Here is a 14,191-nt window from a genome sequence, read left to right on the forward strand (position 1 = left end):
TTGAAGACGTCTACCCATCGGAAGATCCCCAAGGCAACGAAGAATATGAACAAATATCCCGCATAAGAGATGAATACGACGGGCCCCCAGCTTCCATCTCTCACTACGAGGCAGACCAACAGCACCTCGAAGAGGAAGGTTATCAATATGATCACTATCGGCAAGATGAGTACGTCAACCTCATCATGGACGAAGGACAAGCACGTGAAGCACCCAAGATACCAATGGAAATAGGAGGCCACCAATTCTGTTTCCTGGTTGACTCAGGAGCTACGGTCAACATAATGGGTGAAAAGGAGTTCCACCAAATACCCAAGAAACCGGCCTTAGTGCCGTCTGAATCCAAAATATACCAATGGGGCGCCGACACTCCACTACAATCAATTGGCTTCTTCGCCCGTCACCTCATCCACGGCAACCGTGCCATAACGACAAGCATACACGTAATTCGCAGTCCAACGAAAGGAAGGTGCCTCCTCAGCTACAGGACGGCCTCCTCCCTGGGACTCATAGACATACACGTCCGAGACGGTGACAAGATCTATTCATCAGAACCAACCCAAGTAGCGAAAGAGAGCGTGTCAAACGTCCAAGCGGAGCCCAGGGAGATGGACATGATGTCAAAAGACACCATCGTGGAAGAATTCCCCCTCATCTGCAAAGGCCTAGGAAAATTGAAAGGACCCTCAGTTAAACTACATATTGACCCCACAGTTCGCCCTGTCCCCAGCACCCGAGGAGAGTTGGGTTCCATCTCCAAGCTGCAGTGTCAGCTAAACTCGGACAACCTAGAAAATGACATAATCGAACCAGCGATGGGTCCGACCCCGTGGGTCTCCCCACTAGTCATCGTGCCAAAAGAGGGGGGACAGCTCAGACTCTGCGTTGACATGCGTGTCGCCAACACCGTGATCCAGCGTGAGCGACACCCCAGGCCCCGAATCGAGGACATGATAGTTCAGATAAACAAGTCCACTCTCTTCTCAAAACTGGACCTTAATCAGGGTTACCACCAGTTGGTACTCCATCCAGAGGCATAACCACTTTCGCCATGCATGATGGACTATTCCGTTATAAGCGCCTCAACTTTGGCATTTCGTCTGCCGCAGAGATTTTTCATGAAACCATCAGACAAATCATTCGCCCAATCAAAGGGGCACTTAACTACAGCGATGACATCCTAGTATTCGGGAAGTCGAAGGAGGAACACGATGTAGCTCTCCGCGCCACCTGCAAAGCCATTCAAGACGCTGGCCTCACCCTCAATGTCGACAAGTGTCAATTCAGCAAGACCAAGCTGAAGTTCTTAGGCCACATATTCTTCGCGGATGGAATGACACCAGATCCTGACAAAGTGGCGACAATCTTCAGCCTACAAGAACCAAGGCAAATAGCAGACGTGCGATCGTTCCTGGGGATGGCAGGATACTGCGCGAGATACATACCACATTATGCCACAATCACGGAACCGCTCAGGAAACTCCTTCAGAAAGACATGCTTTTCGCCTGGACGGCAGAATGCCAAGATGCATTCGACTCCATCAAGCAATATCTAGCGGAAGCCAGAAAACTTGCCTACTTTGACCCCAGCTGGCACACTGAAATCATGGTCGATGCAAGTCCAGTCGGGCTGGGGGCCATCCTTGCCCAAACAAATGGAACAGACACCCACCCGAGACATGTGGTGGCCTATGCCAGCAGAGCTCTCTCAAAACCTGAGTCCGCGTACTCGCAGGCGGAGAAAGAAAGTCTAGCAGCAGTCTGGGTATGTGAGCACTTTCACAATTTTGTCATAGGAAAAAAATGTACCCTAATAACGGACTACCAAGCCCTGCTCTCACTGTTCGGCAACCCAAGAACCAAGATGCCGCCAAGAATTGAACGTTGGGGCATCCGCCTGCAAGAATATGACTATCAGATAATACATCGTCCGGGGTGGGGGGAACACAACCCAGCGGACTACCTGTCGAGACACCCCACAGGAAAAGCCACGCTGCGAAAGGGAGATGTAGAATACATCAGTTACGTCACCACGAACGCACTCCCTCCTGCAATATCACTGGAGACTGTCGCAGAGGCGTCAGCTGCAGATCCGTCCATAGCACTGGCTATCAACCTCACAGAACACAACAGATGGAAGACATACAGGAAGTTTCTGACGGAACATCCAGTTGCAAATCGAGATGAACTGGAAAGGTTGGCAAAAGTTCATACGGAGCTGGCCGTCAAGGACAAGTCCATACTCCTCCGAGGGTGCAGAATAATAATCCCAGCAGCCCTGCGGTCAGACATTATAAAGACGGCCCATGAAGGCCATCGCGGGGCGGACAACACCAAACGGCAACTTCGGTGCCACGTATGGTTCCCATTCCTTGATGCGCTAGTAGACCGTTGGGTACGAAACTGTATGGCATTGTCAATGCACAGCCAGGGCCGAAGCCCCCGCACCGCTACAGTCACTTCAGATCCCTGATCACCCGTGGGAAAGAGTGGCAATAGATTTTTATGGGCCCCTCGAGTCTGGGGAGTACCTGCTCTTGTTCATTGACGAGCACTCTCGCTTCCCAATCGTGAAGAAGTCGCCGTCAACAGCCTTCGCCCACATAGCAGCTGTATTTGACGAAGTTGTGAGTGAGTGGGGCATACCAGAAGTCATCAAGTCGGACAACGGCCCGCTGTTTTGTGGCCACGACTTCGCAACCTTCGCCAAGCATCTGGGATTCAAACACCAGAAAATAACGCCAAGGTGGCCACAAGCCAACAGGATGGCCGAGAGGTTCATGTCGTCTATCAAGAAGACCCTACAAAGAGCCAGACTAGAAAATGTTGACCCTCACCAGGCCCTGTGCAGGATGCTTTGGGACTATCGAAACACGCCACATGAGGCAACGAACAGGACACCGGCTGAGATGATGGTGAAATACCAAGTTCGCACTCGTATCATAAGACATCTCACCAACAAACCGGAAGCAGATCTGGAAGTCCTAGCGAGAGATGCGGAACGGAAGGAACGGGCCCGCATCCAAACAGATGAGAAAAGAGGTGCTCGCCCAAAAGAGATCCAGGTTGGAGACGAAGTACTGGTCCAACAGACGATGGTCAAAAAGACTGACCCAAGGTTCTCCCCACAGCCGCTCCTCGTTACGGCCACAAAAGGAACCATGGTGACAGCCGAAAATGAAGAGCGGGAAATAACCCGGAATTGCTTGCAGTTCAAGCTCACCACCGTGCAGGGCCAGCAGGAGCGAGATCCCCCAGATCCGGAACCGATGCCGGTGGACCCGAGAGATTCACTGTGGTCGCCACCGAGATTTTTACCTCGCCCAGGAATGAAGAGAGCGCAAGAGCCAGAAGATGATTCGGGAGAAGCCACTAATGGTCGACCCCATCGAGTCGTGAAGAAACCGCCGCGCCTAGTTGAAGAATGTTAATGTTGTTGTTGCAAGGACATTTGTCCGGGGGTGATGTTACGCCGGGCTTGTCTCTTTAAGAGACATGGACTGTGTCACGTGGTCCGGACTGTGTCACGTGGTCCGGACACGTGACGCTGGGGGGAGGGAGTTCGAAGTTGTATGCTGAATAAAGAAGACGTGTTCCAAAACCCTCGGTGTGCCTGGCCCTATTGCGAGGGCCATCCGGGCCTAACAGTCACCAATAATTCATTTTTGAATACTTCATAATAGGATGTCTCTCCCCTCCACCCCCCACCCTTCTCCCCACATTCCTAGTATCAGCGTGTACGGGCAGCGTCGACATGAATCAATCGAAAACAACAACAGTAGTCTGACTTCACAGATTTGTATTGGCTCCCTCATCCGGGCAGTGGGCCATGATGGACTGTGTCCCTCCCTCTCCCCACTGGCTACGCACCGACACCCTCCATCCTAGCCGTCAGCAGGTCCCATTCCTCCAAGTTGGACCTCAAATGATTGTTAATAGCAGTCAACTTCTCCATCACCATGAAATCACACAGTTTCTGTTCCGACTCTCGTCTCATGGGGGCTCCCACTGCCCTCCACTTTTGCGCAATTCGAGAGTCACAGAAGAATGCCGCTGGGAGCCTTGTTGGAAGGGCGTAAAACAGATGGAGCAAGCAGGGGAGGATGTTCATTTTTACGGAAGTTATGTTTCTGTACCAGGAAGGTTTAGGGGCGTCCACCTTCTAAGGTCCTCTTTAATCTTCACCAGAATTGGGTCAAAATTGACCTTACCTAGTCCTGTAAGATCCCTCGGCAAGATCACCCCTAAATACTTAGTCTGAGTATGTTTGACCCTCATCCTTAAGTATCGAGAATGGGCGGTCAGGCCAGAACCTTTTGGGCCCATGGGCATAAAGCTGGATTTGTCTACAATTATTTTCAGGCCTGAAAGGTGTCCGTAGCTCTCGATTTGCTCCAAGAACTAAGGGGGACAGGGGCCCACCTCCGTAAGATATCCCAGAATGTCATCCGTGAAGAGGGATCATTTAAACTCCCCCTCACTGCTCCATATACCCTTGATCTCCTGGTTTGCCCTGATTGCGATAGCAAGCGGCGTCATAAAGAGAACGTACAACAGTGGTAACAGTGAGCACCCGTCTTGTGCCACGCGTCAGACGGAAGGAGTCAGACAGGATGTTATTGACCTGTACTCGTGCCATGGGCCGCACATAGAGGGTGTCTATCCATCTAAAAAAAACTTGACCCAGGCCCATCCTCCCCAGCTACTTACAAGGAGAGGAAATCCGGTATACTACTGTCTAATCACAATTAGCAGTGTATACTTTGTCTATATCCGGGAGGATAGTGATAGGAGTATAGGGAGACAAAGTTATGAAGTAGGTACTAGAGGTGTGTGGTATAAACGCTCTAAGTAAAACATTAGGAGGGACCAAGGAAGGTTAAAAAAGCCAATATCAAATTTTAATAATAAACAGTCCGTCAAATTTAAAACATCAATTAAATAAATAGGTCAGAAATACAGACATTGTCAAATCCCATGTAGAAAGCAACAATAGGGAATACATGACAGGCTCTGAAGGCCAGTTGAAAGTAATGTTATTGCAAAAATATGACCACTGAGGGTACTTTTCAACCTAAATAGCAAGGTACCCATCCAAGTATGGATAAATATGTCATAAATTATACTCTCTGTTTAAAGTTCAGAGATATGTCTCGACATTTTTCTGTTCCTTTAGAACAAAGTGTGGAACATTCATCAGGAGGGAGTAAATTACAGTATAGCCTATTTGACAATTGGGATGATAAACAATACCACTACAGTATCCTAGCACCTTATAGTGTGCCTGTGGGGGCTCTCTACTAACATTAGTAGGTATAGGGTGGTGAGAATCACGGCCCTTGGTAAGGCCATAGGAATGTCATCAGGGGCAAATCACAGCGTTCCGCACCAGTGTGGGGGAGTTAGCGGCAAGAAGATGTCTCCTTCTATAAGGTGCTAGGATACTGTAGTGGTATTGTTTCCCATCCCAATTGTCAAATAGGCTATACTGTAATTTACCCGCTCCTGATGAATGTTCCACACTTTGTTCTAAAGGAACAGAAACATGTCGAGACATATCTCTGAACTTTAAACAGAGAGAATAATTTATGACATATTTATCCATACTTGGATGGGTACCTTGCTATTTAGGTTGAAAAGTACCCTCAGTGGTTGTATTTTTGCTATAACATTACTTTCAACTGGCCTTCAGAGCCTGCTACGTATTCCCTATTGTTGCTTTCTACATGGGATTTGACAATGTCTGTATTTCTGACCTATTTATTTAATTGATGTTTTAAATTTGACGGACTGTTTATTATTAAAATTTGATATTGGCTTTTTTAACCTTCCTTGGTCCCTCCTAATGTTTTACTTAGAGCGTTTATACCACACACCTCTAGTACCTGCTTCATAACTGTCTCCCTATACTCCCATCCTCCCCAGCACCATCTTCATAAAGCGCCAATCCACCTTGTCAAAGGCCTTTTCCCTGTCAATAGAGATCAGGCAGGCATCGCCCCCTTGTGTGTGAACCTGGTTCATCTGGTTGATGGTCTTTCGGATTTTGTCTGAACCCCGTTTGCCTCGTATGAAGCTCACCTGATCCCCCCCCCCCCCCCCCATGAACCAGGGACAGTAGCAGGGTTTCCAGTCTGGAGCCCAAGATCTTTTTCAGGACTTTAACATCATTATTTAGCAGTGAGATCGGGCGGTAAGAGGCACATCTCTTCCCTCTTTGTGTATTGTGACTATGGTGGCCTCCAGCATTGAGCTTGGTAGGGTGCCCCCCCCCCCCGATAATACCTTGTTGAACACTCTGGCCAAGTATGGGGCAAGCCTGGATCTGAAACTCTTGTAAAACAGAAGAGAAGCCATCGCTTCCAGGCGCGGTTCCTGGTTTCATCCCCTTAATTGTCCACACAATCTCCTCCTCAGAGATGGGCACCCCCCAGCCATTCAGACTCTCCCCTCAGTATGCCCGGAAGGGACAGGAGGTTCAGGAATGCAGCTATCTGTACCTCCTTGCCAGGAAATTCAGATGAGTAGAGATTTTCATAGAAATTGGCAAATACATTTTTTGTTCCGACCGGATCATGCACCTCCCCTGTACCCCTCTCCCTGATCATCCCTATCGCCATTCTTTTCCTATCCACCAGTAGCTACCAAGCCATGATTTTGCCCACCTATGCCCTTTTCTGCTTTAGCTATAGTAGCTGCTTTTCTGTGTCCTAAACTAGAATGGCCTTGAGTTTCGCCCTATAAATCCTCAATTTAGCCACCCTACACAGCGTAAGGTAGGCACCCCCGAAACCTCCCGGCTGCAGTTCCCCGATATTCCCCCTTAGCTCCTCTTCTTGTGCCCTGCTTTCTTTCTTTTTCTGGTATCCTATCCTGATGAGGTACCCGCAAAGTGGCCTTAAAGCCTTCCCAGAGAGTTTGCACACACCTCTTCATTGTCAAAGGCAAAGGCAAAGTAATCCGTGATTTCCAACAATGTCGTCTGGGAGAGATCCCTATTCTTTAGTAAAAAGTCATTGCAGTGCCACCCTCCCGAGGGCCTCTGACTAAGGTCATTCCCTATCACCACTTTGACCATATCATGGTCCGACCATGAGACTTGTATGACGCAAGAGTCTCCAACTTGGGCCTTCACCTCAGTATCTACCTGTATCAAATCGGTCATAGAGAAGGAGTTGTGGACCGCCGAGAAGAGGGTAAAGGGACTATCCCCCACTCCTCCCCACCCTAGGGAGTCTGTAAAGTCCATCTCCTGGATGTCCCTAAACCTTCTGGAGGTCGCTTTGCCCGGGTTATCGCCCCTCTCATCACCAATCCTCTTACGATCCCTGACCGGGTCTGAGACCATATTAAATTTCCCCACCACCGATTGGCCCTCCACAAAGAGTTTGTTAGCTTTTAACACCCTCCCAAAATTCCACCTGTCCCACATTAGGGGCATAAAGCAAACACACAGTCATCCTTTTGCCATGCCAGGATCATTTAATGAATAGTAATCAACCCCTTGGGTCCCTCTGTATCCCATCCACCACTAGTCCCGGCCGGGTCGAGAGTACAATCACCACTCCTCCCTTTTTCTCCTCGCTCGAGGCCACGAAAAACCTCCCCTCCCCACCCCACTCTGGCCCCAGGCGTGGTTCCCTCAACCCCTCTGCCAGTGCGTTCCTTGTACCATCAAGAGATGTAGCTTGGTCCTTCAGAATTCCCACATGGTCACTGATGTTTTAGCAGGAGAATTAAGCCCTCTTACATTAAGGGAGCCAATAACCAGGCCAGCCCCTGAGGTTATGACACCGTTCCCAAACCTCACCCTGAGACCATCCCTCCCTGAGACACGCTGAACCGTGCCACTGAACACGTTGAACCCAGTGAAGGGCTGTTACCCTGAACACTAAACATATAACCCAACATACCCTCCCCCTCTGTACTAGCCTGCACCATCCCAATCCCCACCTCATGCCCCCCTCCCCTGGCATCCAATTCGGGCACATTCGTCCACACCCACCCCCCTTCCAGGATAAGATCACCAAAAAGGTCCCGAGTACACAGGACGCACTTAAAAAATACCTCAATCTTCTTAAGCACCCTCTCAAGAAACCTCAAAACATTTCCTTCAACCACAGCTCTCGGCAGAGATACTCAACTGCCTTCCCCCCCCCATCACACAGCCCCCACCTCATGTTACCAGGTCAAGGACCTGAAGGGCTTCTCAGTGGGTATTTTGCTTTTTGTATTTGCGGACCCCTGCTGCCATCTTCCGTCTATTTCTGGCACCTGCGGGCTGAGCCAATAGTCTCTCCCAAGCCTGATGCCCGGAGCCATGAGTCTCCCATGATTTCTTCAGATACTTGACTCATATCCCCATTCAATGCAAGCCAGTAATTCTGGCCGTCATATTCAATGTTCAGGGAAAAAGGTACCCCCATTGCTATAGCACCCCATTGTCCATCAGCCACTTGGTGAGCGGGCCGCACTTTCTTCTCCTTGTGAGGGTGAGAGCCGAAAGATCCTGGAAAACGGTGATCTGGGCTTCACCATAGTCAGCTGGGTCCCCCTTCTTAGCCCGCTCCAGGATCTTGGTCTTCTTTTCATAATAATGGAAGCGCGCCAGCACCGAGCGGGGCCCTCTGGAACCACCCCCGCTCAATGAGCCCAATGAATGGTAGGTTCATCCATGGCGTTAAGCGTATGGCTTTTTGATGTCGCCCTCCGTTTCTCCTCTTCCTGGGAAGCCAAAGAGACGTAGGTTGTTATGGCGTTCCCTATTCCGTAGGTCATCCAGTTTGAGCATGGTCTCTGCCTCCCTCCTCTCTAGGTCCACCAGCCTCACCCCTGTCTGGAGCTCAAACTGGAACCTCTGCAAGGAAACTCTCCAGCTCATCGCCTGGGGGGTGGGGGGGAGGGTCCTAGTGGCCAAAGCTTTGCGGGTCCATGCTCTACTCCCTCTAGGCTGCCGCACCGATGCCTTAGGTTGGGTCTCCCCCTCTTCCCAGTTGGCTCTGGCTGCCCTGATTTTGATCTCTCACCTTCCTATTTGCCAACATCGTCTGGGGGGGTTCCCCAACACTGGTCAGTGCCGAACCCCTGTCTCACCTACCAGGCTTCTTACAGCCCATCCCCATGCGCAGTGCGGTAGACTCCACCGCCTCTTCTCCCTCTGTGGCGGGACTGGCACTCGAGATCCTGGATGGGGGTAGAGACAATCACAGAAGTCATCCCCTGGGCCTCCACCTCCTACAGGCCAGAGCCCCAAAGTGGGCGGGCAGCGTGGCCCCAAGCAACCCCTGGAGCCTCCAGCAGGCAGGGTCCACATAACACCGGGCCTCACGTGTCCTTTAACACCCCTGTGGGCCGGGGTTCTTTGTCTCTCCCACCTCTGCTCTCCCCACGGCTAACTCAGCCTTTTCAATTTCGATCTGCTCCAAACTTGGAGGGGGTGTTCCCTGGACACTTCTCTTGCCGAGACCACCACAGAAATCGCTTTCTGGTGGGTTAAAGTGGGGGCTCAAAGCCCCTTTACTTCCTGCTGGCTCAGGGCAGATAGAAAGATTAGCTTTCATCCATGCGCCCCTGGTGGCCTCCAACACATTCTTTTTTTAAAATATCTAAATAATTGTTTTATGTTGGTCTAGTTGCCTTTTCCCCGTTTTGATGTACAGCAGAATAGTTCTTTTTACAAGCTTTATTTCATTTTTATTTTCAACACGCAGATATACATGAGATGACAAATATATGAACGCAAGTGAAGAACACATTTTCGCCCCGTCCCTTCCGAAAGGGAAAACAAAATACACATCAGTACTTGAGCATTATACAGCGTATGGGTTCTATCCAGTATCCCCAAAGTAGCACCCCATTACATTTTACAGTTGGTCTTCCATACTTAAATGGTCCCCAAGGCATCTCCTCTAGCGTCCCTCTATTGTAGGGTCAGGCGTTTCATAATTTGGGGTCTATATAACACAGCTTCCCTATCTCTGGCAAATTACCTGAAGGAAGCCCACACCAGCGTACGTTTAGGAAGTGAGATGGTTAACAATACTGTAATTCTCTTCATAGTGAGAATCTCCCACAGCGGAATATTTTTTGTACATTCTACAAACATGTTTATTTCTTGCATCCTTAAGGAGTGCATGATTCGTCTCTATTGCAGGTGCTTAGGCTGAATGAGATTAATATACGAAAGCTCATCACAAGTACATTTTGCTTAAATCCATATCTGAATTGAACAGTATTGAATGATAGGAAATTAAGAAAACAAACAGGGTAAAAATATGTATAGCTTATTAAAGCATTCTATATGTACCTCTTCTTTCCCTTCGCACTGCTTCTTCACATCCTCTAGGGCGCTACACATCTCTTTGTTTCGGAGATCTGTGAGAAAACGTTTTAAAAAAGAATAATTGGTACTTGTGGGGAGGGAAGAAAATGACAACTACGAAGTACCTTTAAGTCTTTTATATCAGACATAACATTTCAACAAGAGCTCCCTTTGTTCCAATTGGCCTGAATAGCAAACACTGCATATGTAGAGGGCTGGACTTGCACTAATGTTTCACCAGAAGAACATTTCTAAACAAAAGAAATGTGTATTTATCTATTGAAGGCATAAGGTGCTTTGACCAAAAACACTAAAATAGAGTCAACGGTAAACGGGGCAATCCTGGATCAGTGCCTTACATAAGAGGGGGTGCTAATAGGTGACTGATAATACGGAATGCAGGATACTTCACCCTGGGACAGAACCGGCAGTAGCCCCATGGGACTGGATATATTTACAGATTAGGTAGAGCCAACACTTCAGTACAAAGACTCGTATGCTTTACCAATGGATGAGCATCATCAGCATGGACACCGATGTAGATGAGGATATGTAGCTCTCGCATTTGACTCTGCCTGCATGTCCCATACGCTCAGCTGGCAGATACTAGTTGTAGCCATTCACTTGCATTGCCTGACCATTGATATGGATTTTAATACAGCAAGCAGTGTTGGGAATAACTACTCAATCAATCTACAATCATTAATACCTTATTACATCCATCTTGAAAAAACAACCAAATGTTAATCCATGTTGAAGTTCTGTATATAAGTTGCAACATGAAACATGTAAACATATTAGAGTCCCAGATGGCAATGAAATTGAATTGATTTTTTATTTATATCGCGCTCGTACACTTGTTTCAGAGCGCGACAAGGCAAGGGAGGGGAACATAAACAACGATCTTACTAGGCCCAGTGACATTGAGAACACGAGTGCATGGGAAAGGGAAAACGTTACAAGTGCATGGAATGAGGCGCAGTGGAAAGTGCAAAGCAAAGGAAAACAGAATAAATAATTAATAAATAATAAGAAACAACAAACAGTGGAAGTGCAGCCAGCAGCCGACAAGTGATAGGTTTAAGACAACAGACAGGGTGAGACTGGTAAATACAGAAGGGAGAAAGTAGGTGGGGGACTGTATGTTTACAGATACAGGCCCAAGAGAAAGGTATTGCCAGGAGGCAGTGCTGGTGGGTGGCAAAGTGAGCAGGTACCTGGGCCTGGAAATCAGAAGGTAGGCCAGGTGCACGATGCCGAGAGAGATCAACAGGGGAGAGAAGGGGCGAAGGCAGAAGCAAAGAGAAAGGTCTTGAGGCGCTTCCGGAACCGGAGATGGTTTTTCTCAAGTTTGAGTGTCAGGGAGGCTGTTCCAGAGGGAGGACCCAGCCGAAGACAAAGATCTAACCCCAGCTCGTTTCTTTGAAAAACAACTGACCCGGAGGGAGTTAGAGATAGAGGAGAGAAGAGCTCAAGAGGAAAGCTATTAACAAAGGGACAGCTGAAGGTATATTGGACCCAGGCCCCAGAATGGAAATCCTTGCAGCCACTGGGAGTCAGTGGAAAGATTTCAAGGCTGGAGAGATAAGATCCCAGGGCTTGAGGCCAAGGACAAGTCTCGCAGTCCTGTTCTGGATATGTTGCAAAGGACAGAGAGTAGAAGCAGGTAGATTTAGAAGCAGCAGATTTGAGCATGCTTACGTTGGAGTCACTGATTATTTGCCCCGTGGGGGCAAGTGCAGGGGAGACCAATTTTTCACATAGTTTGTGAGTACTTATATAATTGATGGAATTCAGTGCCCATTGTGACACACGTATATGTTGATTGAACAACAGATAACTATTTCTCAGTTTTTTCAAGGAGGACAAGGAGAGAAAACATACCCGTTACGTTAATATCGGGAGTACTGCGTCTCATAGATAACCACGAGCAATAAAGTGATCTACCTACAGTTACAATTCCGAAGGTATTCTTGTAATTTCATATATCAAAATAATTATACGGGCTATGAATTATGAAATGATGAACACTGAATGAACTCACCAGTGTGGTTATGTGTAATTATAACGGTTTTTCCGTTGGTTTTCATTTAATAGGGCCAGTGTGAAGACATCACTACTAGGACCTAGTGAAGGATTGATTCAGTTTCACTTTCTCTTGCATCTCCAGAGTCTATACGCAGAGGTGAGTGAAGATGTTTGCAACTATGTGTAGAGTTGCTATCCACAGAGTTATAGTATCTCTGTAAAGAAATGAGGATGACAAGGCAAATTGACAGGTTCTATAGAATTTTATTGTATGTTTTTGTGTAGGTGGTGCGGCTCACCCCAGTCCATATAAGGCAAGATACAACAAGCACTTTGCCTAAAGTCCTGAGGAAGGTCGGAAAAACAAGTGCTCAAGTATATGACCGAAACACGTGTCGACAAGGACTGCTCAAAATCACAATGAACAGTTATTGACACTTGTATCCATGATAGGGTCTAAATACTTTGCAAAACTAAATGTATGGAATATGTTGTAACAATTAGATTCTGTTACACACAAATGTAGAGAGCCATGGCTACTGTTGAAAGAATGGGTATGGATGAATGACGGAGAAAACTGATCGTGTGAGCAGAAATTGTATTTATGATGTGTCAATTAAGAGATTTGTAATGATGCACACATTTTTATATACATATATTTTTGTATTATAATGAATAAAATTGTTTTTTTAGAATAAGTTGAATGAGAACATCTTGTCATCTGCCATCCACTGGTTCACACTGTTAAATATTTTCTGCTTTATATACCTGAGGAACCAGGGATTAAAAACAGGTAACCCCTTGATTATTAATATATACCAGTGATAGAACCGTAAACATTTGCTATGATATTGTTTCTTAGTAGAAGCTTTTCTAGAAGCCAACATGATGGTTATATTTTGCTCAGACACATGCAAGTGGGAAAAGGCTGGTTTTTCAGGAACTAAGCCTCCAAGTTCAGCAATTGAGGGGAGGGGTGAAGGACCTACCATTTCTGTTGAGTCAAAAGATCTATCGATAATGATAATGTGTTATTTATATAGCGCCTTAATCCAAAGCGTTTTGCAGAGCACATATTTACATAAAATATCACCCAACCGAAATTGGTACTCATTTATCGACCTCAGAAGGATGAAAGGCTGAGTTGGCCTTGCCGGGATTGGAACCTGCGACCTGCAGATCACGCTCATATCGCAGCAGTGAGTGCTCAACCCGCTGAGCTATCTTACCGGCTATATATCGATGATGGGAGATCTAATTTGGAAGTCCCCGCAAACTCCAGAAGGTCTGGAAACCAAATCTAGCGAGGCCAGAACGGGGCTATTAGACTCACTGTCAGATTCTGTGATATTTTGTGAATCAATGGGAGAAGTGGAAACGCATAAAGTGTTAGGTTTGACCAATCCAGATATAGAGCATCTCCCACGGAGTGAAGACCCTGACCTTGCCTTGAGGCAAACTGAGGACAGAGAGTTGTGCTGGTTGACAAAGAGGTTTACTGATGGATGGCCCCACTTCTTTGCTACAGACAGTTTCAGCTCCCACTCGTGTGGTGCAGATTGTAACCTGCTTAGTTTGTCTGCTAGGACGTTCTTCCCCTCCAGATGGGATGGCAACAAGAAAATAGGGAACAAGTACTCCCCCTGCTTGTTGATATAAAACGTTGCATTAGTATTGGCCGTTAGAATTTTGACCACTTTTCCTTGAAGTGAGGGAAAACATTTTGGAGAGAGAAATAAGGCTCTTAGTTCCAGGACATTTATGTGGTGGTCCTTCTCCTGGGAGGACCAAAGACCATGAGCTGTTAGACTTACACAATGGGCTCCCCAGCCATACTCCAAA

At 47.5% G+C, this 14,191-nt stretch overlaps 1 protein-coding gene across 1 annotated transcript in view; it reads right to left on the bottom strand.

Annotated features, from left to right (window-relative positions):
* The window catches only part of LOC138497532 (kinesin-like protein KIF20A), a 1,316,984-nt gene that overhangs the window by 80,776 nt on the left and 1,222,017 nt on the right, over positions 1-14,191 (bottom strand). Inside the window, exon 17 of the mRNA XM_069621067.1 lies at positions 10,307-10,374. Within this exon, the coding sequence (XP_069477168.1) occupies positions 10,307-10,374 (68 nt within the window). The remainder of the gene's footprint in view (positions 1-10,306; positions 10,375-14,191) is intronic.

The sequence above is a fragment of the Ambystoma mexicanum genome, chromosome 5q, assembly GCF_040938575.1.
Source record: "Ambystoma mexicanum isolate Mex_15411 chromosome 5q, UKY_AmexF1_1, whole genome shotgun sequence".
NCBI classification, from domain to species: Eukaryota; Metazoa; Chordata; class Amphibia; order Caudata; family Ambystomatidae; genus Ambystoma; species Ambystoma mexicanum.